The 27,007-nt window shown below is 38.6% G+C and overlaps 1 protein-coding gene and 1 long non-coding RNA gene across 6 annotated transcripts in view; one reads left to right on the top strand and one right to left on the bottom strand.

Annotated features, from left to right (window-relative positions):
* The window catches only part of LOC128086802 (uncharacterized), a 46,497-nt gene extending 27,696 nt beyond the window's left edge, over nt 1-18,801 (bottom strand). Inside the window, exon 1 of the long non-coding RNA XR_008209534.1 lies at nt 18,639-18,801. This is a non-coding gene — a long non-coding RNA (uncharacterized LOC128086802). The remainder of the gene's footprint in view (nt 1-18,638) is intronic.
* Nucleotides 1-27,007, top strand: part of SYT9 (synaptotagmin 9) — a 69,471-nt gene that overhangs the window by 28,718 nt on the left and 13,746 nt on the right. For all 5 annotated transcript variants that reach the window (XM_052695728.1, XM_052695727.1, XM_052695726.1 and 2 more), the window contains exons 2-3: nt 2,787-3,135; nt 5,849-6,395. In XM_052695728.1, coding sequence (XP_052551688.1) covers nt 2,787-3,135; nt 5,849-6,395 — 896 coding nt within the window. The remainder of the gene's footprint in view (nt 1-2,786; nt 3,136-5,848; nt 6,396-27,007) is intronic.

The raw sequence follows: 27,007 nt of genomic DNA, 5'->3' as shown, positions 1-27,007 counted from the left end.
ACACTGAATAAGACATGCCCTAATAACGACCCCTGGGGAACACCACTTGTAACTGGTAACCAGCTGGATTTAACTCCATTCATCACCACTCTCTGGACCCAGCCATCCAGTCAGTTCTTTACACAGCAAAGAGAGTACCTGTCCAAGCCTCGGGCTGCCACCTTCTGCAGGAGAATACTGTGGGAGACAGTGTCAAAGGCTTTGCTGAAGTCTAGGTAGAGCACATCAACAGCCTTTCCCTCATCTGCCAGATCGTACAAGGAGATCAGGTTGGTCAAGCAGGACCTGCCTTTCATGAACCCATTCTGGCTAAGCCCGATCCCCTGGTTGTCCCACAAATGCTGTTACTACAAAACAAAATATATATATATATATTTACATTTTGAATCTCTTTTTCCCTTCTTATGAGTGTCTATGAAGAATTTATGTGTAAAAGCAGCTCCAGAATACAGTAAAGACACTTGCTTAACACTGCACTGACCTCAGCTATCTAAACCGAACTTGGCCTGCTACTGCAAATTGATAGCCAGGAGGGTAATAGCTGAAAATTACTGGCCAGTGAAAGGCAACAGTTTAGAGCTGCTCAGTCCCACTCTCCTTCATAGCCGTAAGATGGGTACGTGATCGTCCCTTTTCCACCCACAGAAATAAAACAGCCACACCAAAAAAACATGGTTTCTACCTAAAGAGTCAGAAGTAAAACCAAGATGATGAAGATTTATCACTTCTTATTTTGTATCTTGGCAAGTCACCTAAACTGTTTATCAACCATCTTCTCTGAAAGTGATGAGATGAGGGTTCTCACTGTTACTCTGTTAAATGAGGAATCATATTAGTAAAGCTTTTCAAACTCTCTGAATGAAATGTAGTTTATACTGCAATCGTTTTTTATTTTTTTTACTCATGATGTCAGTTCTCTAGATGGCTGTGTTTGCTGCTAACATCATTCTCAAGGTTGGGAACTGGTGGTCTGCCTTTCAAATTGTTCCTCACCTTCACACATTGCATTCTGCATTCTGCAGTCTCTTGTTCAGTTCTCACCTTGTGATCTTTTGCCTCGTTCTGACAGCTCCCAGTTTTTCATTTCCTTCAATGCCGGATCATTTATACCAATTAGTTCTTTGAAAAAGCAACCTTTTGGCAGACATCTAGTGTATGTCCTCCAGGGAATCTAAGACAAATTATTTTACTCTCAAGGTCCTCCTTCATGACTGCATCCCAGTTCTTCTGCCTTTTAATCACACGGAGAAGTTGTCTCTGCCTCCACTGCCAGGCTTGTTTACCGGTGAATATTCCAAAAATATCAAGAACCACTGTTCTACTTTCTCCCACATTGCCTTTTATGCATGGGAAGAATTTCTTTAATTAATTTTAGCTCTGAAACGCTTTGCCGTAACTGTAGGTAGATGCTAGGCTGTCCCCACTGCTAATGAACTTTGTCTTCACACTGGGAGAAGGACAGAAGAGATGATTCTGGCTAAAAATGTTTAAAATTGGTTTTCAGCATGCAAAATAAACCAGACAGTTCCTGCATGAAGCTGATTGGAGTGTCACTCTCCACTCTGCAGAAATTTAATCTGTCTGGCCAGTGAGAATGACTCGCATCAGGGGCTGAGTCTACTGGCTTTTTCACTTATAAAAAATATTCTTTGTTCAAATTAACTGAGGCTGTTTCATCTGAATTGCCATCCTTAAATAACTGTCCCACTAAGAGCAACCTTTCAACCTCATGCCACCCTTTTAAAATCTAGGCTAGCTCTTACCTATAGAGATGCAGGCTGATATTCTAAATACATAAAGCAGTATGAAAAATGGCCTTGATAAGGTTGCTTATAATTTGAGGCTGTAAAATAGAATTCACACTGTGTTTAAGGCGTGATCTGTTCTGTAATCTGCAGAGAAACTAATTTCAAAAACACTGTAACCATAAAAGCAGCTGCTCCACTGAGTCATTTTCCTAACATGCAACTAAAAACAAAACAAAACAGAAAAGTCTCTCCTAGTTGTAAATTAAGTCTGTTCATGTGATTATGGAGTAGGATAATGCTAGGAATGTGGAGAAAAACAACTCGAGAGTCATCTCTGCATTCCTTTTATACCAGAAGTTTGGAAGCGGAGTAAAGAGCCTTCAAAGTTAAAAATCTCAGTTTTGAAGAGATATTAGTATCTAAACTAATGATGAACAGCAGGACATGTATTCATAGTCAATAACTGTTTGCAAGTATGAGTCTAGGATTGGGAGGAAAATAACTAATAATAACAGAAGATACTTCAGTTGAATACATTAAAAAATCCATGTATGCATGTGCAAATGTTTTTGATTGTGAAAGTATCTAACAGTCTCTAGAAGAGAAGGGAGTAAGAACTGGCAAACTATGAAGGAAACTGCACTACTCAAAAGGAAAATAAAGGGAAAAAATGTATTGCAGGTGTTACTTTGTCACCAATTGAAAACTGAGTGATCAAATAGACAGCCTTTTTTTTTTATATTTAGAAAGGCCCTTCAATACACTTACCTTTTGAAAGGAAAATATAAACTCAGTTCTATCAAAATGAGTCTTACACTGAAGTTCAAAATAAGTTTGTTCTTTTCTTATTGGAAAAAAAAAAAAGATTTTAAAAAAGAATAGAAAATTTAATATGTTCCCATTTTGTGACTGCTGCACCAATCAGAATTTAGAAGACCTGCAATCTAGAGACATTTACTTCCCACATTCTATGCCTTAGAGATACAGACTTCCTAACAAAAAGCACTAAACGTGCCATACATGTGTTCTTGTTTGCAGATATCTCAATAAGCTTGCTTTCCCTAGTTGTCACAGCCTGTGGTCTTGCTCTGTTTGGTGTGTCCCTGTTCGTGTCCTGGAAGCTTTGCTGGATTCCTTGGCGAGAGCGTGGCCTGCCATTTGGGAACAAAGAGAAACAAGAGTCCCTGAACTACACAGATACAGAGACCAATGACCATGACTACAGCGAGGATTATCTTGGTCAGCCAACAACCTACCCAGAGTCCTCCATGAAGATCAGCCACACCTCTCCTGATATCCCAGTGGATGCTCAGGAGGGGACAAAGGAGAACTGTGTACACAATGCACGAATGCATCGTCAGATCACTGAACCAACCTCTTCTGCACGGTCAGTAACTTCCATTTATCTCTAGTATTAATGAATATGGACATAGACAAAGAATTACAGCTTGATTATCTGGTATGCTGGTCTATTACGAATTCATAATTACTGGTCGTGTTCTTTTTTTAAAAAAATATGTAAAATTATCAAGGTGCACAAGTCTCTTAGATTAAAAGCACAGGATCACAATGACATTCCACCATTGTGTCAGCTATTGCCTCATTTGTTCCTCTCTGTCAGCAGCGAGAGAAGTGGGTGCCTTAAAGCACCATAACAGCCTACATTTAGCTTGTAAAGCATATCCATTTGCACTAAGCAGTGATGCTGAGCACTCAGTAATGTCTCCTCGAACATTTTTAAAACAGCTAACGAAGAAAAGTAGGGCAGGCTAATGAAACACTTGCAAGAGTTAGGGATAGGACTTAAAGTCATAGATTTTAGCCACAATCATAACTGTGGGGGTGACAGTGACTGAACAAGAGTCAGTGAAGACTCCAGGGGAACAGGAGAACTAACCCAGGAGGGAACAGGAAACAAGCAGGGTGTGACCGTGTGGGGACAGATGATAAAAGGATTAAGCTTCACACAGTAAGAGAAAGGATCAATGTGCAGAGAGTCAGTCAGTAAATTTCTGAGTCTAGCTGGGGAAGGAACAGCAGTCATCCAAGAGTTTCCTGGTAGCCTCTTTTCTGGTCACCTGGGTAAAAGGACAGCAGCTCTCAGCCAGTTCAGGAATTGCCAGTAGTGCAAAACATACGTTGCAGAATTTGAGAAGATCCCAAAACAACATTAATGCTGTGAAGCAAAATCTCCAAGTACTTTTTCTCTTTAGATTAGTGTAAGAATGGGCTCATTTTGATGTAGGAATCGCTGAGGAGGTCAAACCGTAATTACAGATGCTCAGGTTTGCACTCTACCGCATGCAAGGCTGAATTCTGACCCAAAACTGATACCCCAGAACTACAGGGCTGGTGCTGCTCTGTTTACAAAGTGCTAGGAAATAAGCATGATGTGAGATTCATTAACAACAGAAGATTCATATCGAATGTCTAACACCAAGAACTCTCACATGTTTATGTGTCTTTGGTGTCATGAAATCATGGAATCAAATATAGGAACTCTTCTACAACAGGCTAGCAATTCTCACACGTGGTCATATGACCACAAATGCGCAGCATCACCACCATGTAGTCATCTCACAAGAAACAGCCACAATTACGTCTTCACTTCTGTGAATTTCTGCAGTTTGTTCTTCTGCCAGCTGTTCCTAGTCTGTCTCTATGCCCACAAGGAAATGACTTGCCCAGGTCTTCTCACTATTCTGTTCGCTGATAGTAGGATCGCTCATTGCAACCTCATTCATTACCTCATATGTTTGCCCAGGTCTTTTTCAAAAGGAGGGGCCCATCTTTATTGTACCACACCTTTTGTTTGTTCACCTTTGTCTCTGCTCCTTCCTCTCCTTCCTTGCATAAGTCTCCTGTGTGGCCACAGAGACCAGGCACCTGCCTCTGCTATAATCCTTATTAAGACTTCGGCAAGGAAGCATTCCCTCCTTTTTACTGCTCCAAGGATATTCTGCACCTCCCACTGCTCCGAGGAACTTACAGTTGAACAGTATACGTCTTCTTCTGTGACTTGATAATATTTTTTCATGTCAGTTACCTATGTATACCTATAAAATTATGTATTTATTGTACACCAACAGAAAAAAATAAATATGAGGGTAGTTTGTAAGGGGATTTGCACATCCATAAACACACATTTAGAAGGAATAAAAGAACAGCAGAAGCAAAGTAACTATTGTTGATTACATTCAATATAAATAGTTTTGACTTAACCCTATGTCAGCATTTTCCACGTTATCCTTTCATATTCAACCACAGTTCATCGTACTCCAATACACTGAACAATTGCTGCATATGAATAGGACAATAAAGTAGAAACCAACTCATAAGATTAGGATTTTACCTAATCCAGCTTTCACATCCCTGAAAGTGATTCACCCCTGCAGTGATTGCAGATTTGATTTCTGTTATCTCATGAAGTGGAAATTTCAATCACAATAAAAGAGCGAATCCAGGTAATAAATCTCACTGGACTGAAGATAAAACAACTTTCTCTCCTTGGAGTAATGAAATTAAAGGAGCTTTGCAGCCTAAGTACTTCAGAGCTCATTACATCAGTCATGAGTGAAAAACAAAAAGAAACAACTAATGGGAGGATCAACAAATAACTTCAGGCCAGAATAGTTCACTTAGCAATGGGGTAGTAGTGGAGATCAACAAGTCACTGAAACGCAGAGCTATGAAGAAGTATCTTCTTTGTTCATCTTTATCTTGACACCAGAAATCACCAAGCTCAGTGGGTATGTCAGTTGTAATAGGATCTAGCCTGTAAAGACCTATTTTCATAGGCATTAATCCAGAAGATTCTGCAGAAAATGGTAACTGATAACAGTTACTGGCAATAGACTGTAATACAGTAGATTTGCAATGGAGTGAATTTGAGTTTGTTACATTCTTCAGCCAAATTTGGAGAGTTTATACCACTAGATTGAGAAAATTAATTATTGTGTTTTATAACATTATGCAAGTAAAAGTCTGACACTGCGGATGTTGTATGTTGAGAAAACACGTTAAGTGAAAAGAGCATCTTCACTGTGTGCACAGATTCTTACGATCGCCAACCCAACCTATTTCTCTTGTTTTCACTTAAGGCATAACTCAATCCGAAGACAGCTCAACCTCTCCAATCCCGACTTCAACATTCAGCAGGTTCAGAAACAGGAGCAACTGACTGGAATTGGCCGCATTAAGCCAGAGCTGTATAAACAGAGATCCGTGGACACAGATGATGGCCGGAGGAGTAATAGCAAGGCATGTGGAAAGCTGAACTTTATTCTGAAATATGACTGTGATTTAGAGCAGCTGATAGTGAAGATACACAAGGCCATCAACCTGCCAGCAAAAGACTTCTCGGGAACTTCAGATCCATATGTGAAGATATATCTCCTTCCTGATAGGAAAACAAAACACCAGACTAAAGTGCACAGAAAAACCCTAAATCCAGTTTTTGATGAAGTTTTTTTATTTACTGTTCCATACAATGATCTGAATGCACGGAAGCTCCATTTCTCTGTCTATGATTTTGACAGATTCTCCAGGCATGACTTGATTGGCCAAGTGGTAGTGGATAATTTTTTAGAATTGGCAGATTTTCCCAGGGAATGTAATATTTGGAAGGATATTGAATATGTCACCAATGTAAGTACAATCTTTTTGTTCTTTAATTTAAATTCTTGTTTTCTTATTTTATTTCCATGACTTGATTATAACTAAAATTCACTTATAAGTTTATGAATGAAGATAGTCTGTTCTCTATTTTACTTGAGATTTGACCTTAATCCACAGAAGCTGACAGTGCTATATTAAAAGAATGCCTTATATTTTTCTTCTAATAGGATAGAAAAGTCATAGAATAATAGAAAGCCTTCCTCTAAGTCTCACTCAATCTAAAATTTACTGAGGAAACACTGCTTTTCTTACCTTGCTTGTTTTTCTTTGTTTTTCATTATTTCCCCACAAATTACAGTATACATATCAGAACTACAGATTTAGATTTTCTCGTGTAGCATTCTTTAGTGCTTTAAAAGGGTGCTTTCATATAAAGTCAGATAACAGCTCATCTATAATCCAGGCAAGCTGAGTTCAGACAATACTGTCCAAAACAGAAGCGACTTACAAAACTCAAGAGACAGAAAAAAATAAATTACAACCACACCTCTGTACACATTCCATAGAAGAAAAAAATGTAATTGATTGGATTAAGTCCTTGATTGGCACAGATTTCTTATGTAGGGAAAAGGGAAACTTGTGAAATATGTCTGTATTACATCTTGAAGTTCAATGAAGGAATCCCACTTGGGATTAGGTACAAGACCACAAATTTTACTCCTGGAGAAAAAAGCATTCTTCTCAATGCATGAGCCAGCCTCTTAGTAATGCAAATAGAAATTAATAATGCAGACCCTATGGAGAACAAACCTTCAGCAAGAATGATACACTACAGAAATCCACAAAGGGAAAGCTGCTGATGCCAAGGGTCAGTACATATTTCATTTGAAAATTGGTTTGAAATTTGATCCAATTTCATTTGATCTTTTGAAAGATCAAATCGTACTCAAATGGAGAGCATCACTGAGAGCCAAACAAACCCAACATTACTACTAGTAAGATCAAGGTGTATGTTTCTTAGACTTCACTTCAGGAAAGCATTTAAGCCTATATATAACTGATGGTAAGACACTGTTTAAAAGTTCAGTATGTCCTGACGGAATTACAGTCCTGAACTGAGACTCTCACCTCGCATCTCTGTGGTCTCCTGGCATATTTCAGATTGAGAGGATTAAATTATTTTGTTGTTGTTCTTTGTGATGTCTTTTTGAAATTAGATATTGCTCTTGTTTTAAGCCTACTTACAGTTTTCTTACTCGGCACTGCCTATCTTTATATGGGGTGTGCTGTGCACCCACCACATAAACCTCTTCACTCTAGGAGGGAACTTCAGCAGCAGCATTAGCAGCTCACTCACCTGAGGATAACAGGCAGGGGGATGAACATTGGTGGCAGAGAAGGCTGAGACTGACTTTGCTATGGAAGCTTACCGCTCTCCAATGAAAAGGGAAAAGTAAGAATCTGACAAAGCAAGTCACAGACACCCCAAATGAAACTTGGCTTTCAACAGCATTGAGTGTCACAACCAAGTTCAGTGTTTCCAGTTTATAATCACCTGGACCTTGAATGTACCTTCACAGTGGAGTTGCCATGATATGAGGTGCTCCTAGTCAGTGCTTTAACTGTACAAAAGATAAGTTCTATGTCATTTGGTTTTTTACTCATTTTCCCACAAAATGGATACAGCATGTACTTTGGGCTCAGGTTCTCTGTAGTGTCTGAAATTAAAGGCTTCAGGCCTGAACCAGGAAGCATTTATTAGTGCCTACTAATATGAATTCTCACAGGAAGCATAAACGTATTTATCCAAACAAAACACATAAGCTGACTTGTCACTGGGTTTTCAGTTAACAGAGAACTTTCTGAAGCAACCGAGTCACACAAGGAGACACGATCCAATTTTGGCTGATCTGAATTTTGAGATAACAGTCTTGGAAAAAAAAAAAGTATGGAGAACTCAGCTTGCTAATTAATATTTCCAAAGTGTCAAAGGTTATAGCCAAGTAAAAATGATGGGAAACCTTCTGAGCGTCACATAAGAAACCAGCTTTCAGCACATTTCCTTGTCTGTGCAGCTAGGATATCTCCAGACTGACAGCACTGAATCCAACTGGCTGCTCAGTGAAGCTGCTGAAGTAAATACTGACGTGGCTGTGCTCCAAAGCAGTACTGGGCAGGACTCGTGCATTTTTGAAGTAACGTTTAGCAAAGTTCTGAGCACCACTGGGCAGTTTGTGGTTGCAAACAGAAACTGCATCAACTCTAGCGAGTTCTCCGTCATTTAATGTGTGAGTGCCTTGTTTCAGATGATCATAACTACAAAGCAGACAAATGCTAGGCAATTTCACGAGGTGCAGATGAATGGAGAGTAGAGCGCAGGAGAGAAAAACCAAGGTAGCACTGGAGAGAGGGAAGCTCCGCACGACTACCCGTGACAAGTTTGCCATACTTGTGAAGAGTGCTTGTATCTCGGTACATTGGAGAGCCAGAGATCTCAAAGCCTTTCCTTTCCCTGATTCTCCGTTTTGTTATGGTCTAATGGAATTCGCTGCAGTACCAGAAAAGAATGCATCAATCCCTCCTCTGCCCCAAAATGCTCTGTTTCAAGAGAGCGCTGCACACCACAGCCCATGAAGTCAGCTGTAAGCAGTTACATTGGCCTACTTTGCCGTGTGCTTCCTTGTGATTTTTAATAGCGCTACGTGTCTTCTTTATCCCAAACCAGCAGTTCTCATTCTGTGGACTAGAATATCTGCTGCCATGCCACAGCTTGAAATTATGTCACAACACAGATGCGCATCAACGCAGAAATTTTCCTATGTGCTCCAAAGCAATCGGCCTCCAAACACAAATCTCTGATAGCAGAGTGATTGTTCTTCTAATCCCAGCTCCTCTGAGCATAAAATCTTCCTCCTGTAATACAGACGCTTATTCCAACAGGAAAAGGCAGCACTGGGCTGTTTAATGGAAGAAATAATTAAGCGGATCAACTTCAGATGAATACAGAATGAACTAGATAAGCTTTTCATACAGCTACCAGGCAGATTACGCTGTTCTCTGGCTCATCAAGGAAAGAAAACAAGATGCTCTTCACAAAGCATGAGGACTGACACACGCTCCTGAGACAGACCTCCCTCTTTCAGGGAGGCATCCCTCTTAGTGAGTTGTTTAATTTTCCTGCTAGGTTGCAGATGCCAAACGAGTAAATATTCTTCTGGTAGGATGGCATTATGGTGTCCTGAATTTACAGGAAGAAGCCATAGAGGCAGAATAACTGGCGTGGATCGTCTCAGATGCGTAGGTGCAAGCTCTACAATATTTTAATGTGCTGCTGAAGAGTTACGTGAGTAGCTCCTCTGAATCTGGGGAGATTACTCTTTTGAGTAGGATTCAGTTCAGCACAGTAGGGAGGCAACAAATGTAGTTCATAATTTGTAAGGCTGGAGATTGGAATAGGGCATAGTGAACACAAAGTAGCCTGGAGTTCTGGTGATTAAAGGACGCGTTTAAGCAGAAATAATCAGAAATAGAGTTCGTAATAGGAAATTTATATGACTATAAGGAAATCTCTTTCAGATCCTTTGTCAGGGAGAAAAGGCTATATAAATGCAGATGTATTTTATGGAATTAATGTCATTTACTCCTTTTTTTTTTTTAATAAAAGCAGTATTTTTATTCTATTTTGGTACTAAACACAAAGGCTGAGATACATCTTTGTTTCAAGCTTTTGAGCCTTACAGTTACAAATGCATCTGACCCTAGATATCTGTTATGCATTATTGAAGATAGAAAGCAATGCTGTTGTTGTGTAAGAATGATAATTTATTAATCTAATCCAAGCTCTGCGAGTCCCTCAGTCTATCATAGCCTTTGCTCCTTTTTAATCCTGATTTATTTACAAATGTGTGTGTATATATATATATATATATATATATGTACATGTATGTGTGTGTGTGTATATATATATATCTTTGAACATCGCCAGGCAGCTATAGGGCACTGAGAAGAATTTCTGTGAATTAAAAATCTAGCTCTCATTCACACTGTTTGTTTGGATTCTCAAAGTGCCTGGCCTGTATCACTTTCTAAGCAGGTCATCTTTTTAGAAAAAGGAATATTTAAAATTAGCCTCCACTTGGAGTGAGGAAGGAATGAAAGTAAGAATGAATAATGAAGACTTTAATTCTTAACTAGGACAATGTTTTCTGAAATGACTACTCATTTTAGGAGGCAAATTTCTAACTGATATTACAATCCATATAGTTTTTTGACACCAGCACAGTGTTTTCTGCTGTCAAAAATATATTGATCAGGAATATTAGAATGAAAACGTTTTTTTACTGAGTATTTACTTTGATAAAAACAAACACCTTCACAAAAACTTCTATTCATAAAACCCCATTGGCACTGGAGTCTCATCTCATCCTCTGGTTGAACATCCTAAACTGTTTTCATGAGTTTTTCTATAGCATTCTATTCTCAAAAGGTCCTTACAGCAGGACTTCACAGTGATTACGCACCCAGTATTTTGTAAGTCACAGTTTACTAGTACCACTTTCTCTTCAGCTTGCAGTTCTCTTGAGAATTTTAGCTCCACCCTCCTCTTCTGAAGGTAGAAAGTGAATTGAAACTTATAAAGCTGAAGGCAGTTGGTCAGATTCAAACAGCAGTTTGTTCTTTTCCCGCAAAGAACAGTAGTCTAGGAGAAAAAATTACAGCAAAAAAAGAAACAAACTTTCATTTGAAAGCAAACAATTTTTAAGTATTAAAGGATGGTAAAAATATAGAAGAAAAATATTCAAGAAAGAAAAATTACAGAAAGAAAAGCTTGGCAATACCTGTGGAATCTAAGAAGTATCATCACAGGCTATGGAGAACATGGATGGCTAAATGAGAATCTGAAGGAGGGTTATGGAGAGCTCAAAGCTATAAAAATGTACATAAAGTTGTTTGCTCTAACATCCAGGAAGAGCCAGCATATGCTAAAAAGTGCAAAGGAAGAAAGTTAATTTTTAAGAGTCATTGAGTTTTTTATTGAATATAGTGGTCAAGAACACAACAGTGCCTCGGATAGATAATGTTATCCTCTTTAAAGAAAAGCAGTACATAAAACCACTGAGTTTAAAAAAGAATTCAGACGGTATCTTGGTACACACACTCAGGCTTTGAAAAGGAGATAATTAAAAAGTAGGATAGTATAAGCATTTGAACTTCGCATTCTAGAAGCGCTCATCGTTCACTGCTGATGTTCTCAAGTTTGCCTGAGAAAAAACGATTTGAGAATTGGTATTTTTAGGCATTTATGTTGTGTAACAGATGTAATTGGAATCATAACATTACCAGAAGGAAGTTTCAAGTTCCCTGTTTCAGAGATGTCAATGCCAACCGCAGTCTGTGCAGAAGAGAGGAGGAGGGAGAGACAGTTGTTCATGAAAAGCATAGTAAGAGTACGATTTTGAAATCTGAGCAAGAATACTGGATTTTTGGTGGTTCAAAATTCTACTCTGTTCACAAACTGAAAAATACTTTCCCAAAGGTTGCATCACTCAAAACAACCCCTGTTAAGTGGCTGTGAGCAATTTAATGTGCACATGCATAGGTGCAGCTCATCATCCTTCATGTTTACAATCCCCAAACTCAAAGAAAATAAATCATCTTCTTTGAAAGAAGTAAATACTGTCCTAATGTGCACATACAGACACAGAGGACATGGCACTACTGAATAGCTGAAATAAAACTGTTCAGACTCCACAGATTCCTGGCACCTACTGTACTGCTCATCTTCAACATTTAACAGTCACTGCAGCTGGCAGTAAGTCAACTATGTCCACCTACTCTGATTTTAATAAATGTTTAACTTGTTGAGATGTTTTAGCCAGTATTTCTGAAATTCCAGTTCTAGCAAGTTGTAGGATTTTAAGAAGTGATGGCATTAAGCAAGATCTCAAGAAAGCATTTAGCATGCTGACAACAGTTAACAAATTTTAGAGTCAACAGTTGAAGGAAGAGAAGCAACCCAAATCTCTGGCTCTAGATATGAACTCAAATCCAAACTATTAGTTCTGATCTCCTGTGTAACTGGCAACAGGGCTAGAGGGAATGGCCTCAAGTCGCATGGAAGGGAGATTCAGGATGTTAGACAAAACTTCTCTGAAAGAGCAATCAGGCACTGGAATGGGCTGCACAGGGAGGCGGTGGAGTCACTGACACTGGAGGTATTCAAGGAACATCTAGATGCTGTACTGAGATGAGTGGGAAGATACTGGTGATAGATGGGTGGTTGGACTGCATGATCTCAGATCTTTTCCAACCTTGGTGATTCTGTGAGTCTGTTATTCCAAGTGCTATAAGTACTTAGTAGAACTGTAACAGCAAACAAGAAACACTGCGTTTTTTGTTTTTTAATAATACATAATAAGACATATCCAAGCATTAATCTTGCATTCCATTTACTTAAAATCAGGTAGGCTTTGGCACCAGGGAAATAATCAGTTGCTGTTGTGGAAGTGTACTTATCTACTTCGTATACAAATGCAAGTGTCACTGGAAGAGAGATTCACAAATCCATATATCTTGCCTACACGAGAGCATGCCAGAAGCTTAAGGAGAAACAACAGCTATTTCTTGGCTATGCAAATGAAGGCAGCAGACAAGAAAAGATTCACCACACTTACATTTTACATGTATTAAAACAATCAAAATACCACTAAATCAAAATCAGAAGAGGCGGCAGAAAGTGAGTATTTGTGTTCTCATAAGGCATAAAGATCAGTTTTTAATGATTTTTTCTCACTTTTTTTTTTTTTAAAGTATTTATCTTTACCTAATCAAATCTACATTAAAAAAAATTAAGTTGTCTTTTTCATGAATACTTTTTTATGAAATGATGCTAAAAAACCACAGATGTTTAGTTCTTCTAAAGACCACCACAGTAAGAATAAAAAATAAATAAATAAATCAGCAGGCTTTCAGCATCAGCAGTTACAGAAGTACATCAAAACACTGCTTTAGCCAGTGCTTGGTTTTTTATATTTTATAGTATCTATATTTAAATGGGTTCCTTTTCAAAACTGTTTTGTTTTGGTTTTTTTTCTTTTTTTTTTTTTTTTTTTTTTTTACTTTCATCATTTAGTGGTGATCATTTTGCAGGAGATTTGTCAGATATGACAAATGTAAGTGATTGGAACACTCAACAAAGCAAAAGGAACGATAGGTACATTTACTTAAAACTGCGTGGGTTAAAGTATTGAAATGTTTTCAGAAAAATGTAAAGCCTAATCCTTCTTGGAGCAATTGGGTAACTGAGAATTAGACTCAAGAAAATTTAGGAATGATTTAAAGTCTTAAAAAAAGTCAAATGCTTCAAAGAGCAATGGTCTGAAATACAGCCAGTGTGGCTACTGGTACAAGCACTGCAAGCTTGGCTGCATAGTCAGTAATGGTGATAATTTGGTGCAAGTGAAGCCTTTTAGCTCCACAGATGTGGTCAGAAACAGGATGAGTCTTGCAATATCACTGAAACCTCAGATAATATTTACTGGGGCTTTGAGAATAACTTAAAACAAAATTAATTCAGGGAACAGTGCGGACATTAAGGTTTATCTATCAAACGAGTAAATAAGTAGAAATAAGGCCTTTTCAATGAAATGATTTTAGAGAAAAAATAATTTTAAACTCAGTACTATGGGAAGACTGAGATTCCAAAATAAGGTGTTTTAATTTCTCATTTGGAATGGCCTCCTACCACAATATTTTCAAGTATTTTGAAAGGGGCAATAGGAACAAGGGATGATGGTGGTTTTTTTTCCAAAGCGAAACTTTTCAAGTCCAGTTACGGATATTCTGCTTCAAAATTGAAATAAATCAAAATGCCTTAAGAAAAGAAAATCCTGGTATCCACACTGATTTTTCTCCCACCCCACAACACTGGATGTGCTGACCACAGTAGCAATGTGAAGAATGCTCTCCTCCATATATTAGCCACATATTAGAAAAGGCTAGACACGATTCTCAATTTCTGTTCCTCTAGATAACAGCAAAAGTGCATAATCATCCCTGTAGTATACACCTCTTTTTCTTCTCAGCCCCCCTCTGCCAATTCTTGCATCCAGACATCACTGTCTAAACAATACTCCAAGATAGCCCTCAGTGAAGCAGCTCATGATGGCATATATCTTGTGTATAAAGCAAAGGAAAAATGTGATCCCAATCAACCAATCCTGTCCTTCAATTATACCATGCAATTTTGTTAGTGGAATCAGCAAATAAGAAGAGTGCTCTAGTATTTTACAATTCATAGGCAGCATTTCTTCAAGGTGAGCAAAGAGCACTCACACATCACTGCCTATAAACCAGCTGTATTAAGGTGACCTATGCTGCAGCCATCCTGCACATAATTTGAGATTAGACTGAACCACAGCCTTTTGTTATACAAGATAATGTAACTTTCAACTTAAATGTGTATTTAGCCAGGCAGAGGAAAAAATTCCTTCAAACATACATTTAATTATTGATCAGCTCAGGGAATCTTACTTTGTCTTTCTTTCTTTCTATCAGAGGTTATGGATAGCATTTAAGTAGTTTATAAATCCACCAGGATTTCTGAAAAATCCCACTCTAAATTTAGTTTCAATATTTGGAGCCAAACTTGAAAATATTCTTCTTTCTGAACTGCACATACTGTGCTTATGTAGAAAGCCTCAAGCCATTTTTAGCCTTTAAACTCCACAAGACCTATCAGGTATCTTTCTCCACCAGATATCATGCTTCAATTTTACATTTTTTGCCTGTACAGTCAATTTTCTCCAGTTTTTTAATAGAAAAACACCGTTCCTTATGTATATATTATATTTATATAGGAATATATCTATGTACATTATACGCTAATATATTCTAATATATGTTTACATCAGGAATTCAGAAATGGAGCAGATTGTCTTGAGGGAGATCACTGGCACGTACAGGACAACTGGGGGATCAGGCCTAGCCAGCATGGTTCACAAAGGGTTCCTGCTTGACCAACCTGATCTCCTTCTAGGAGCTAATGACAAGGGAAAGGCAGTTGATGTGGTCTACCTAGACTTCAGCAAAGCCTTTGGCACTGTCTCCCACAGCATTCTCCTGTAGAAGCTGGCAGCCGGTGGCTTGGACAGGAACACTCTCAGCCAGGTGGCCAAGAAAGCCAATGGCATCCTGGCTTGCATCAGAAACAGCATTGCCAGCAAGAACAGGGAAGTGATCATCCCCCTGTACTCAGCTCTGGTGAGGCCACTTCAAGTGCTGTGTCCAGTATTGGGCCCCTCACTGCAAGAAAGATGTTGAGGCCCTGGAACGTGTTCAAAGCAGGGCAACAAAGCTGGTGAGGGGTCTGGAACACAGGGCTCATGAGGAGCAGCTGAAGGAGCTGGGAATGTTCAGCCTGGAGAAGAGGAGGCTCAGGGGAGACCTCATTGCTCTCTATAACTTCCTGAAGGGAGGCTGTAGTGAGCTGGGGGTCGGCCTCTTCTCTCGTGTCATTAGTGATAGGACCAGAGGGAATGGCTTCAAGCTACGGCAGGGGAGATTCAGGCTGGACGTTAGGAAATACTACTTTTCTGAAAGAATGATCAGGCACTGGAACGGGTGCCCAGGGAAGTGGGAGTCACTGACCCTGGAGGTGTTCAAGGAACATTTGGATTTTGTGCTGGGGACGTGGTTTAGTGAGAACTATTAGTGATAGGTGGATGATCTTGTAGGTTTTTTCCAACCTTGGTATTTCTGTGATTCTGTGAAACACTCAGATGAAGCCTTTGTCAGGAATCCTGAAAAAAAAAAAATTAAAAAAAAATAGCCCTGTACTATTACTTAAATAGGCAGTGTAATTAATAACAAATGTAAGAGAGAGAGATTGACATCAGGAGAGGAACAAGCTAGAGATTATGTGTGCATGTTCCCAGCCACGTGTTAAAGACTTTTGGTCAGGTACCACTCACCTAGGAGGCTTTCAACAGCTGATCCAACAGTATGAAAGAAATGAAACATTTAACAATTGGCCTGACATAAAGGAGAGCAGAAATTTTAAAACAATGTATTTTGCTAAGATTTGGTTGTGCTGTCTGGAAGGATAATACCACCATTGTTTCGGTCTGACTGTTCCTGAAAGGCCTCATGTATGCACATGACAGCTTTTACCTCTTTGGTCATCAGCCTTTCAAAGCTCTAGGGCTGCTCCTACAGACCCACTCTGTAGAGAACCTCTCTGAGGTCACTGCAAAGGTGGACAGCTATGCTCTTCAATTCTTTCACTTTGTTAGAACAGATAAGATGGACACAAAGGCATCTTCCTCCCCCTCCCCCATGAGCTACATCTCTGGAAGCAGAGCTAGAGAAAAAAAATGGCAAAACTGATAACCCATGTCCTAACCAGAAGCTTTATAGCCTGGATATATCAGCTCCAGAGACACTGCCTATTTACAGCAGAGATTTTTAAAAAGTTAATATTTAATTCTTCATCATGCACATACATTTCTCTGATTATTCAGAAAGGAACAACTTATGAAGCATAGCATTTCCAGAAGAAACTCAACAGTTCACTGGCTACAGCACTTTGTGCTTGCCTGGATAAGATCAAATGACACTCTCAAGCCTCAGAATCCTTCCCTGGTCCTCACAAACATGAAGGTAAATTGGAGGACGCAAAGCTTAGGGATACACGACCTTCTGCCCTTAGTCCCACCAAAACCCCTGGAACTCCTCAGGTGAGTTAATGATGTGTACAGTCATTCGTGGTGCCCGAGTCTTCCCATGGCCCTTTGCAGAGCATTGGGAGTACTTCCCATGGTGTAGTGTGGTAAAGTGGCAGGCTCAAATGATATTTGAGGTAAAGTGGTGTTTGAGATTCACATACCTACATTTTTTCTGGCACTTTGTTGGCTTGATAACACACCTTGCTCTATTATTCAAGAGAGCAGTAGTCACAAGCTGATGCTTACCTTCATGAGTGCTTAATCATTTACTACTCTCATCAGGCAGACCCCAAAAAGCTGCACGTACCATCTGGAAGATTTCTGACTAGTGACGGCATCTTGCTTGTGATGAGCAGGGAAGTAGAGAAAAAGCCTGACAGTTGGAGGTTTTCACAGTTGATTATGGGAACTATTGGGATAAATTGCCCACTCATGTTCTTGGGCCAAATCTGGCACCTTAAAAATAACAGTTTATCACAACATCACAAAACGTAAGCTTGCTTGTCAGACAACCAGTTGCTAATAGCCACAGCACAAGAACCTAGAGCCCATCACTCCTAGCACACATCTTCTGTTCATTTCTTGCAGTCAAAACATTTTAAAAGGAGCAGTGACCAGGTGATTAGCAGTACACGCAATATCTATTATTTTCTGTTAAACTAGGAAATACTACCCAAACACTATGAAAGTTAATATGGAAGAGCAAAATAATCATTTTTTCACTAATTCGTACATTTGTTTTCAAGGTTCATAGAGCTCTTCACCTGTTTTATTTTAAAAGCATGCTTAGTTTTTAGAAATATTTTTTAAAAACCAGCTGTGGCTTAATCAATCATTTGATCCACTTTACAATAACTCTCTTGAACAACATCAACAGTAAAAACATATGTGGGATAGGGGGAAAAAAAAAATCTATACAAGAAGAATAGGAAGACAACAGCAGACTTTGTCTCCAAGCCCTTTAAGGTGTTGTTTAAGAGCATCAGGAAGAAAGGAATCATTTTGAAAACTTCATATCATTACCTCATTGGTCACAGAATCTTACAATAAATGCTTACCTAACAATAAGCTTCAGTCAATCAGGAATGCACCATTTTACATGGGTAAAAAATGAGTGGCACTCAGGATGAGATCTCAACTCTCCTGAATTCAGGGAAAATATTCTCACGGTATCTCACGTTTCATGGATGCCCTCTTAGTTAGAAAATAGTACCTTTTAAACAGCATACAAGTCTACATTGAATAATGTAAATAAACTTCCTAAGATGTACCTCAAAAATTTCACTTAGAACAGCAGAACAAGGCATTTTTTCCTTTCTTTAAAATAAATACATGACAGTGTCCTGGTCAACGAAGAAATCCCTACATCCTCCTCCTCCTCTATTAGATGGCTAACTAAAACGTGTATCAATCAGCAATCAAATCTGGAGAAATCAGACAGCAATCCCTTGTGTAATCAGTGAATATACAGATGCTATAATTAAGAAATATACAGGAAAGTTAGGCTAAACAGGTTATCACGCTAAAGAAGAATGGATGGAATGCTTACCTTTGTCCTGGGCTCACTGAGAAGACTCCAAGAGGAGCAATCTCCAAAAGAGATCCTTCCCCACTGGTAGTCAATTCTTACATGGGGTCTAGGAGCAGTGCAGCCAGGCTCCCCCCCTTCCAGTAGCACAGGGGAATTGTCTTCACCTGTGATCCCAGGGCTGACTCAGTGCTCACCTCAGGTGATCAGTCAGAGGTTCAGGCCGTGATTCAGCAGTTCCCATACATCCCTGTATCAGGAATAACCTGATACATCCACATCATCAACATTTGACTGGTAGGCAGCAGCTTTAATAGAACAAAAAAAGAACAGATTATTTTTCTTCAGGGTTTGTTTTCAGCAGCTCAGAAATGTTTCCTATTTGCCAGCTCCTTTTCTAAATTCTTCAGTTTACTTAATATCAACATTCTTGGGAAAGTCATAAGCAACAATTTGCAAAATAAGCAAACCCAACATAACGTTTTTACCATAAAACAACACATGAAAAGATTCTCATGCAATCTCTAAAATACTTCCTTTTTTTTTTCCCCCACAAAAATACCTTCGTTTAAAAACAGATAAGTAGATGAAGCCATAGATGCTCACTCTCCTCATCTCCATCCTGTCACTCTTGTTCTTCTCATGATTTTTTTATTTCAGGAAACTACAGTGCTAAAGAAGCACACACAGACATATGCACACACACCATGGACAATCCTTCCATTCAGTCTTACTCCAGAAGTTACAAGCAGTGATGCACAGAGATAAATACACTAAGTTCTTTCAAAATCACACTTTCAGAACATTGAAGGCAGGCCCTTTTAAGGTGTCCAAATATATAGTCAAACATCATTGATCAAAGTAACAAAGAGTTCTAAAGTGAACTCATCATTTAGGACAAGGCAATTTCATCATTTCTAAACTATCAGATTGTTTAATTTCCCAACTGAACAGTTGGTCAGCAACACCCCTCACACTATATTTTGAATATGGAGATGATTCATAGTCCTAAGCAATCTGTTGTGGGTGTTTCCTCTTGAGCAGGGGGGTTGGATTAGATGACCTTCAGAGGTCCCTTCTGACCTCAACTGTTTTGTGATTCTGCGATTATTAAATTATAAGCAACTAAAGAGAAAATTTGAGCAAGAGACCAAGTCACTCAGATACTAAAAATGCAACCATTTCTTTCTTCCGATATAGTAGTATGCAAAAATAACACTGGGTCTTCTTGTTATAAACAGAGCTATGTAGAAGTCTGGGCACCTCAACCTAACCCATGTCAGACAAATGGACATACGAATAGAGTAAAACAAATCAGAGAAAATATCCCTTTTTTTTTCTCTGTACATTTTAAATGTGGAGCATGCAAGTAAAAGGAAGTTCTATTGACTCACTTTAATGAGCTTTTAGCATTAAAGCACGTCTATATGTATTTAGTGCTCTTACATACCTTTAGTACTCTTTTTATCTTGTATCTTACACTACCTTTCACGCATTCTTTAAGAGAGAAAACATGCTCACTTAAAGTCCTAGAATTGCTAGCAGTATATGTTGTCTAAATATAATAAGGCATGAGCACATCTAGAGAATAAGTACTTCATAAAAAGAACTGCTATCACACTACACAATCACCTGTTCGTGCTTTTGGCCTCTCAATGCCTAAATGAATACATTTAAATTCAGAGTCTGCATTTTCTAAAATAGATCTGTGTTTTATCCTTCCCCTTCCTGTAGCTTCCTTGACAGTCCTAAGTTCTACTGTACAGCTTTTTTTCTGTACAGCTTCTAAGAAGCTACAGTGCTAGACTGGTAAGCTGCTTACGAGCTCTAAGGCTAAAATATTCTACTTATTTGCAAGGCAGGTGAATGGTACACAGCAACAGCGTAAATTCTCCTTCTTCACATCTGGGAAGCTTAGTGTCAGAACGGCAATAGAGCAGAACCATCTCAGAAGAAAAGAAGGTCACTGAATTTGTATGACCTTTTGGGCAGCAACAAAGACTGAGGAACAGTAACATCTCTGGCATTTCCTAAGAGGAGCGGTTAAAGCAACCCCTCGTTGTTCATCATCACATCAGTTCAGGCATTATCACGGCATCAGTTCGGGTCAGTCAGGGAGGTTTGCTCTGAGGGGGTTTTATACCAACAGCATATTGGCACATCTTGTGGTTGGCAAATTTTACATAGCAGTCTGTTGTAAAACTGTCAACAGCATCTCTGGGAGGAAGAACAGCTTGCCTTCTCTGCCATGGTTCTCCCTCACTCTGAAAAAAGAACTAAAACCTCAAATACTCTTCTGATTCAAAGGAGACTTTTTTTCCTGTGGCACAGTTTGATAAATAAAGGATGAAAGCCGTCCTGTTTTCCGTACTTCTGAAATAATAGTTTCTTATTATCATTAATTTTGTTGTCACTCTTTTTCTTCCCTACTCCATTATTTTAATTCCTTTTTGTATTTCATAATCAGATGGGCTCTAAAGCATAAAATGAGACAACTTGCAGTAGTGATGATTTAGATATTTTGTTATTTTGACAGGTTTAATAAATGTGTTTTGTAGGATTAACCTTTGCATCCATGACTGCAGTCATCTCCTATCTCGTGTGCAGTTACGACGAATACCAATGCTAGGACAACCAAAGCAGTGTGACCACACAACTTTCCACCCAATCCATTAACAGAAAATTGCTATTAGTGAAATAGTCTCTTTACCTTGGCTTCTTCACTTTGAAATTTGTAGTGATTTTCTTTTCTACATTACCCATTTAAAGAAATCACTTGAAGTAAATGAAACTTCTGTGAAAATTGCTTTACTGTTGTTAACAGTGGGTAATTTCACAGAGGAGTGTTACTAGTTAAATGCATGTTACGTTTAGTTGTGCTTTCAGTCTAATGGCAGGTTATGTGAAATGTTCTCAGACACGTTTTTAAGCCTTAAGGATCCTTTATCACAATTCTTCTGCAGTATTTTCTGGGACTGGTGCATACAGATGACAGATCACCAGCCAACATTTAATAGTGATCAAGTAAATTTCAGAAGTAACAGGATTTAAATATCAGGAAGTTCTGGATAAACTTTGTTTTAAAACAGAGCAGTTCCTGATGTGGGTATGGAGTGTAACACTTGACACAGCACAATAGAAAAGAATTGCCTTAAAACAACAAAACCTGCGGAGGAACTTCAATGCTTGATTTTAAAACAATGAGGAAAGCCATGAGAGTTACTTACTGGAACAAATAAATACCTTTCATCTATAAAAGCTCTGAAAATTCTGCCTTATGTATACCTTATTAGCCGAGTTATTACTTCTCTTATTGCTTTTTAAGAGGATGAGAAAACAGAAGAGATCAGAGAGAGAGACAGAAAGTGCATACCAGAGGTTTTATTGAATTTGGATTTTATTTCTAGATATCACAATAATTTTAAAATGATTAGATGAATTTAGATCAATGGCCATGCACTGTTAAGTAATAGCTATTGTAGTAGCCTGTGAAATGGCACTATGCTCCACTAGGCAAAATCTGGGGGCAAAGAGCTTCTTCACTGTCTGTCTACAATTAATAATGAACACATGCTGCTCTGGCTCTTGGATTCATTACACAAGAGCCCTGAGCAAAATGGTCCTCTCCTGGCTTTCCAGGGCATATGGACAGAATATATAGCAGACCCACATATCTTCCTTACTGAATGGATCTTCCTACTGATGGATTCACTCAGCAGATGCCCACACCCAACAAAAGACATCTGATTAAAAAATGTGAGCACCTCAGAGTCAAACTGTGGAACAGCAGGAATGACGTGCTACTGCAACATAAAAGTTGGTATTCTCTTTCTAGTTTTCAAGTACACCACATTTTTGGACCGTTCTCTTTTTCATTTCAATTTGTTCAAAAACTAAATGACTTGTAAAAATAGATTCAGATTTATAAAAATGAACTGTCTTTATTACCAACTTTGAATACAATCTGCGCTAAGACTGAGCAGAAAGAAAGTCAGTAGAGAGCACCCAATGTAAGCATAATGGATACATCCTCAAAACACTATAGGTGCTTATACAGACTAAAAAGGACATGGTTTTTTTCCCTGATACTGCGACTCTCCTTTTTTCAACACTACCCACATAGTTTGTCTCCTCCTCAGGATGGTCAGATTAGAATTCATGACATAAGACGTCTGCTTTAGGCAGCACAAAGGTGCCAGTACTGAGAATGACATTCAGCACTAAGGAAAAGTGAGGAGCTGTTAGTTAGGGCCTATAGCTTTAATTTCAACTCGTTTTAACAGCATGTCTATATTAGCTTTTTCCTACGGAACGGCTGCTCTGCAAGACTTAATTAAGACTACAGCAGGGCACAGGCAGGCTGGTGGCTCCCTGGGGGCTGAGGCACCAGGAGCAGTGGGGGATTACAGTACTGCAGGGACAGGAGGCCTTCCTATGCTGTTGCTGGGGTGAAAATTGTCTATTGAGCAAGTGCCCGCACATCCTTGCCATACTGCTTGCTTTCAGTCCTTGTAAGTGAACAGATAATTGAATAAACTTAGAGCATTTTTTGATGTTTTAGTGGAGCTGTAAGTTCACACACAGCCTCTGTAACTCAAGGTAGAATGAAAGGCTATTACATTAATTTGCATAGAAATTTAGTTTAAATTGTCATTTTAATTTTAACACACTAAAACCCAATATTAACAGGCAAGACATTTTGGATTAAAATATTTTGCTTAGTTAATTTATTTTTAAAACCCATTTCCTCCCTTCCAATTTTTCTTGAATGCATTGGAGATCTTCATTATTAGTAGGATATTGAGAAAATTAAACACTGCTTTCAACTTATGTCAGAATGGAAGCAAGAGGTAACTGTCAAATAACTCACGGCAGAAATAATTTTATGTGTGAGGATGGATTTTCTGCTTCATTTTCTTCAAGTTCATGCCTGCCTAGAGACAGTGAACTTTTAACATGTAATTTAGCCTTCTCCTCTTCCTTACAAATGGCCAGGATTTAGCCTTGAAACCATGGGGGTTTATTTTCTCATCTCTTTCCACTTGCGTGATTTTCATCTAGAGTTTACATAACAGGAAGGCAGGCCCTCCCTGATTAGCTTGCCTAATGTAATAACTATACACTACTGTACACTACAGTGACAGTAACCTCTGCTTACTATGTTTTTTTTTCAGTCTCAGTATTCCACCTACAATTGAGGTCAAATCCAAAGTCTGTTGAAAAATGATGGGTTTTGACATGGCATATAATGACAGATGTTTATTAAAAGCTTTGGTTCTCACATTGATAAAGTACCATCCATTCTTTCAGATTGTGCTGTTAGACTGTTTTGTGAAACCACCCTCTGTAAGGCATCTCCTCTCTGTCTGCCCAACCTACCTGTCCATTTTTTTTACAGTCTTTACCAGTATCATGGTTTTGGCTGGGATAGAGTTAAGTTGTGCTTTTTGTTGGTTTTTTTTTTTTGTTTGTTTGTTTTGTTTTTATTTTTGTTTTATAGAGGTTCATATAATGCTCTTGTATAGACTTTTTATGAGAATAATGGTGATAACACACCAATGTCATTGCTGAGCAGTGCTTACACTAAGTCAAGGACTTGTCAGCTTCTCACACTGCCTTGCCAGCAGTGTGCTGGCACACAAACAAAGGAGCTGGGGACAGAACCAGGACAGATGACCCAAAATGGCACAAGGGATGTCCCGTACCATATGATGTCATTACCAACAATAAAAGCTGAGGGAATGAGGGAGAAAGGGGATGTCTTTTGGAACAATGACATTTGTCAAATGCATGGTGAGCCCTGGTTTCCAGGATGTGGCTGAACACCTGCATGTCTATGAGAAGCAGTGATGAATTCCTTCTTTCTCTTTGTTTGGATGTGTGACTTTTGCTTTACCTGTCAAACTGTGTCTCAGCCCGTGAGTTCTCGCACTTTTATCTTCCCAGTTCTCTCTCTATCCCACGTGGGGAGTGAGAGAGCAGATGCATTGAGCTGAATTGCCCTCTGGGTTTGAACCATAGCAGCTTAACATCAAAACTCTACCATCTCCCGTCTGAAGTTCCCTCTAGCTTTCCTTTCAAGAAAATAGTTGCTCTCCAAACAACTATTCCAATATAGAACAATTTGTATTTCATGGCTGTTCCAAAGCTTATCAACATTTCTAAGGCATCGCTGCTTTCTCTTCAGAGAGAAAAGTTTGAGTCGACTCTATGCTAAAATACTTCAGCAGCATGAAATAATCAAACTCACTTTCAAGGAGCTTCAATTTCAAAAGATTTTTGAAGCATAATACCAAATGTGGCAACCTATAAACACTGATAGTATGGCATGTACTGAAATGGAATATACTGGAAGAAATGGAGAAGTGAATGTGCCCACAGCACCTCACCTGTAAACTCACATCTTACAGGCTACGACATTTTCATTTTTAACTATTAGATCAGAAAGATAAAACGATCTTCTCTAGCTCTGAAGTGTTCCCATATGCTTCCCTACCAAACAGACACATTCCCTCCCCTGTCAAAATGATACAAGATGCACATAATTTCTGGAAGAGAAAAGGCAGAGAAAGGGAAGGCAGACTTTTTGTATTGCTGAATTCATAGAGTACTTAGTATTTTGTAGAAAGCTGTAACTAACAAGGAAGCTAAAAATTACTTTTATTAACTTCTGACATCAGTTTCTGACACAGCAACACACATGAAGAGGACAGCTATTCCAGCTCTTCCAGCCACGTCTGCTAATTTTAATCAGCTCAGTTCAGGCCATTTATCAATTTACTTTGGAACAAATTAAGACATTATCTCAATAGCTATAGGATAATTCATTAAGGTCACTCCTAAGCCTATATTCAACAAAGTAATTTAGTTTTTGGTTTACTAAATATAAAATTTACATAAAGAATTCAAAGCCAGTAAAAGCTATAGGATATGAGTTTAAAAATAATTCTGAGTCTGAATTATCAAATGGAGGCTTTTTAAAGTAAGGATCTTAATAGAGAATAATTTAGCAATAGTCTTCAGTGACTCAGTAAGAACATTCTGCAAATGCGTTCAGATAACTGAAGACAACATGCAGCTAACCGATCGGAAAGGCAATTTCAATTAATCCCTGCCATTCTATTTACAGCATATAAATTATGACAGTGGGGATGTAGAGTCTTCAGAAAGAGAAGTACATCACCTGCAGAAAAAGGCCTCTGTCCTTGATTTACTAAGGATATCGTGGCAAGACCAAGTTATGCATATGGTCTCCTCAGATACATTAACTGGATTTGTCGTAGCCTGTAAGACGTGAGTTTACAAGTGAGGTGCTGTGGACAGATTCACTTCTCCATTTCTTCCAGAATATTTCACTTCAGTATATGGCACACTGTCAGTGTTTGTAGGTTGCCACATTTGGTATTATGCTTCAGATGTCTTTTTCATTCATGCCCTTTGACTCCTGTTACCCACATTCTAAGATATTCTGACTAACATAAGACAAAGTCATGTCTGAAGGATTCTCCTTATACACTGGTCTGTCCTAAAGAAAAACAATCATGACACAAGGACGATGGATTCAGGAGAGGAAAAAGAAAAATCTTTGTCTGGCTGTGATGTGATGACATAGGATTGCTGATAGCATAACTTTATCTTGTTTTCTTTGTGAAATGGAAAAAAACCCAATGACACTAATCCAAAGATTAGAAGTTGCCAAGATGCTAAGCAAAACTCTTTGACTTTCACCATGGCATGGTCAATACAGACCAGGGAGCTCCCAATCCTGGTGTCACCAATGAGTTCATTTGCACTGTGAGCAACAGGTCCAGTACTGCATCTCCCCTGGTGGGATCATCTATTACTTGACTCAAGTAGTTATCCTCAATGCTTCCAGGAGCCTCCTGAATTGCCTACAGCTCGCTGTGCTACTTATCCAGCAGATAATTCATTCTTAAAAGATATTAATGAAGAATAATATACAATAAAAATTATCTTGCAGTACAGAAGAATAATTTCAGTAATTCCAGTGAAGATTATGAAATAACTGGATTTTTTTTTTTTTTAAATTAAATTTGGACTGATATGCCTTCACTAGGAGTAGAAAAAAAAACTAAGAAAAGAAACTAAGAAAAAGAAACGTAATACTGGTAATTAGTCCACAAATGATAGAATCTCATTTAACAATATGTCTAATTTATTCCTCGTTTCCAGTGACATGCAAAACTGCTAATGGAAGTAGTCTGTGACATCACAGTTTTCTGACAGAGCAAAAAAATCTGTAAAATCTCTAAAATTGTGAGTGTCTTGAAAACCTGTTTCAGCAAGTAAAAGATGTCATCAAGGGTATTGCTCCCTCTGAGTGCTCCTCTTAATGGTGAAGCTGATCAGATGGATAAAACTATATCTGA

Source organism: Tympanuchus pallidicinctus, unplaced genomic scaffold (genome assembly GCF_026119805.1).
Source record: "Tympanuchus pallidicinctus isolate F22 unplaced genomic scaffold, pur_lepc_1.0 scaffold3, whole genome shotgun sequence".
NCBI lineage: Eukaryota > Metazoa > Chordata > Aves > Galliformes > Phasianidae > Tympanuchus > Tympanuchus pallidicinctus.
The sequence above is the reverse complement of the archived record's forward strand: the minus strand, read 5'-3'. Positions and strand labels throughout refer to the sequence as shown.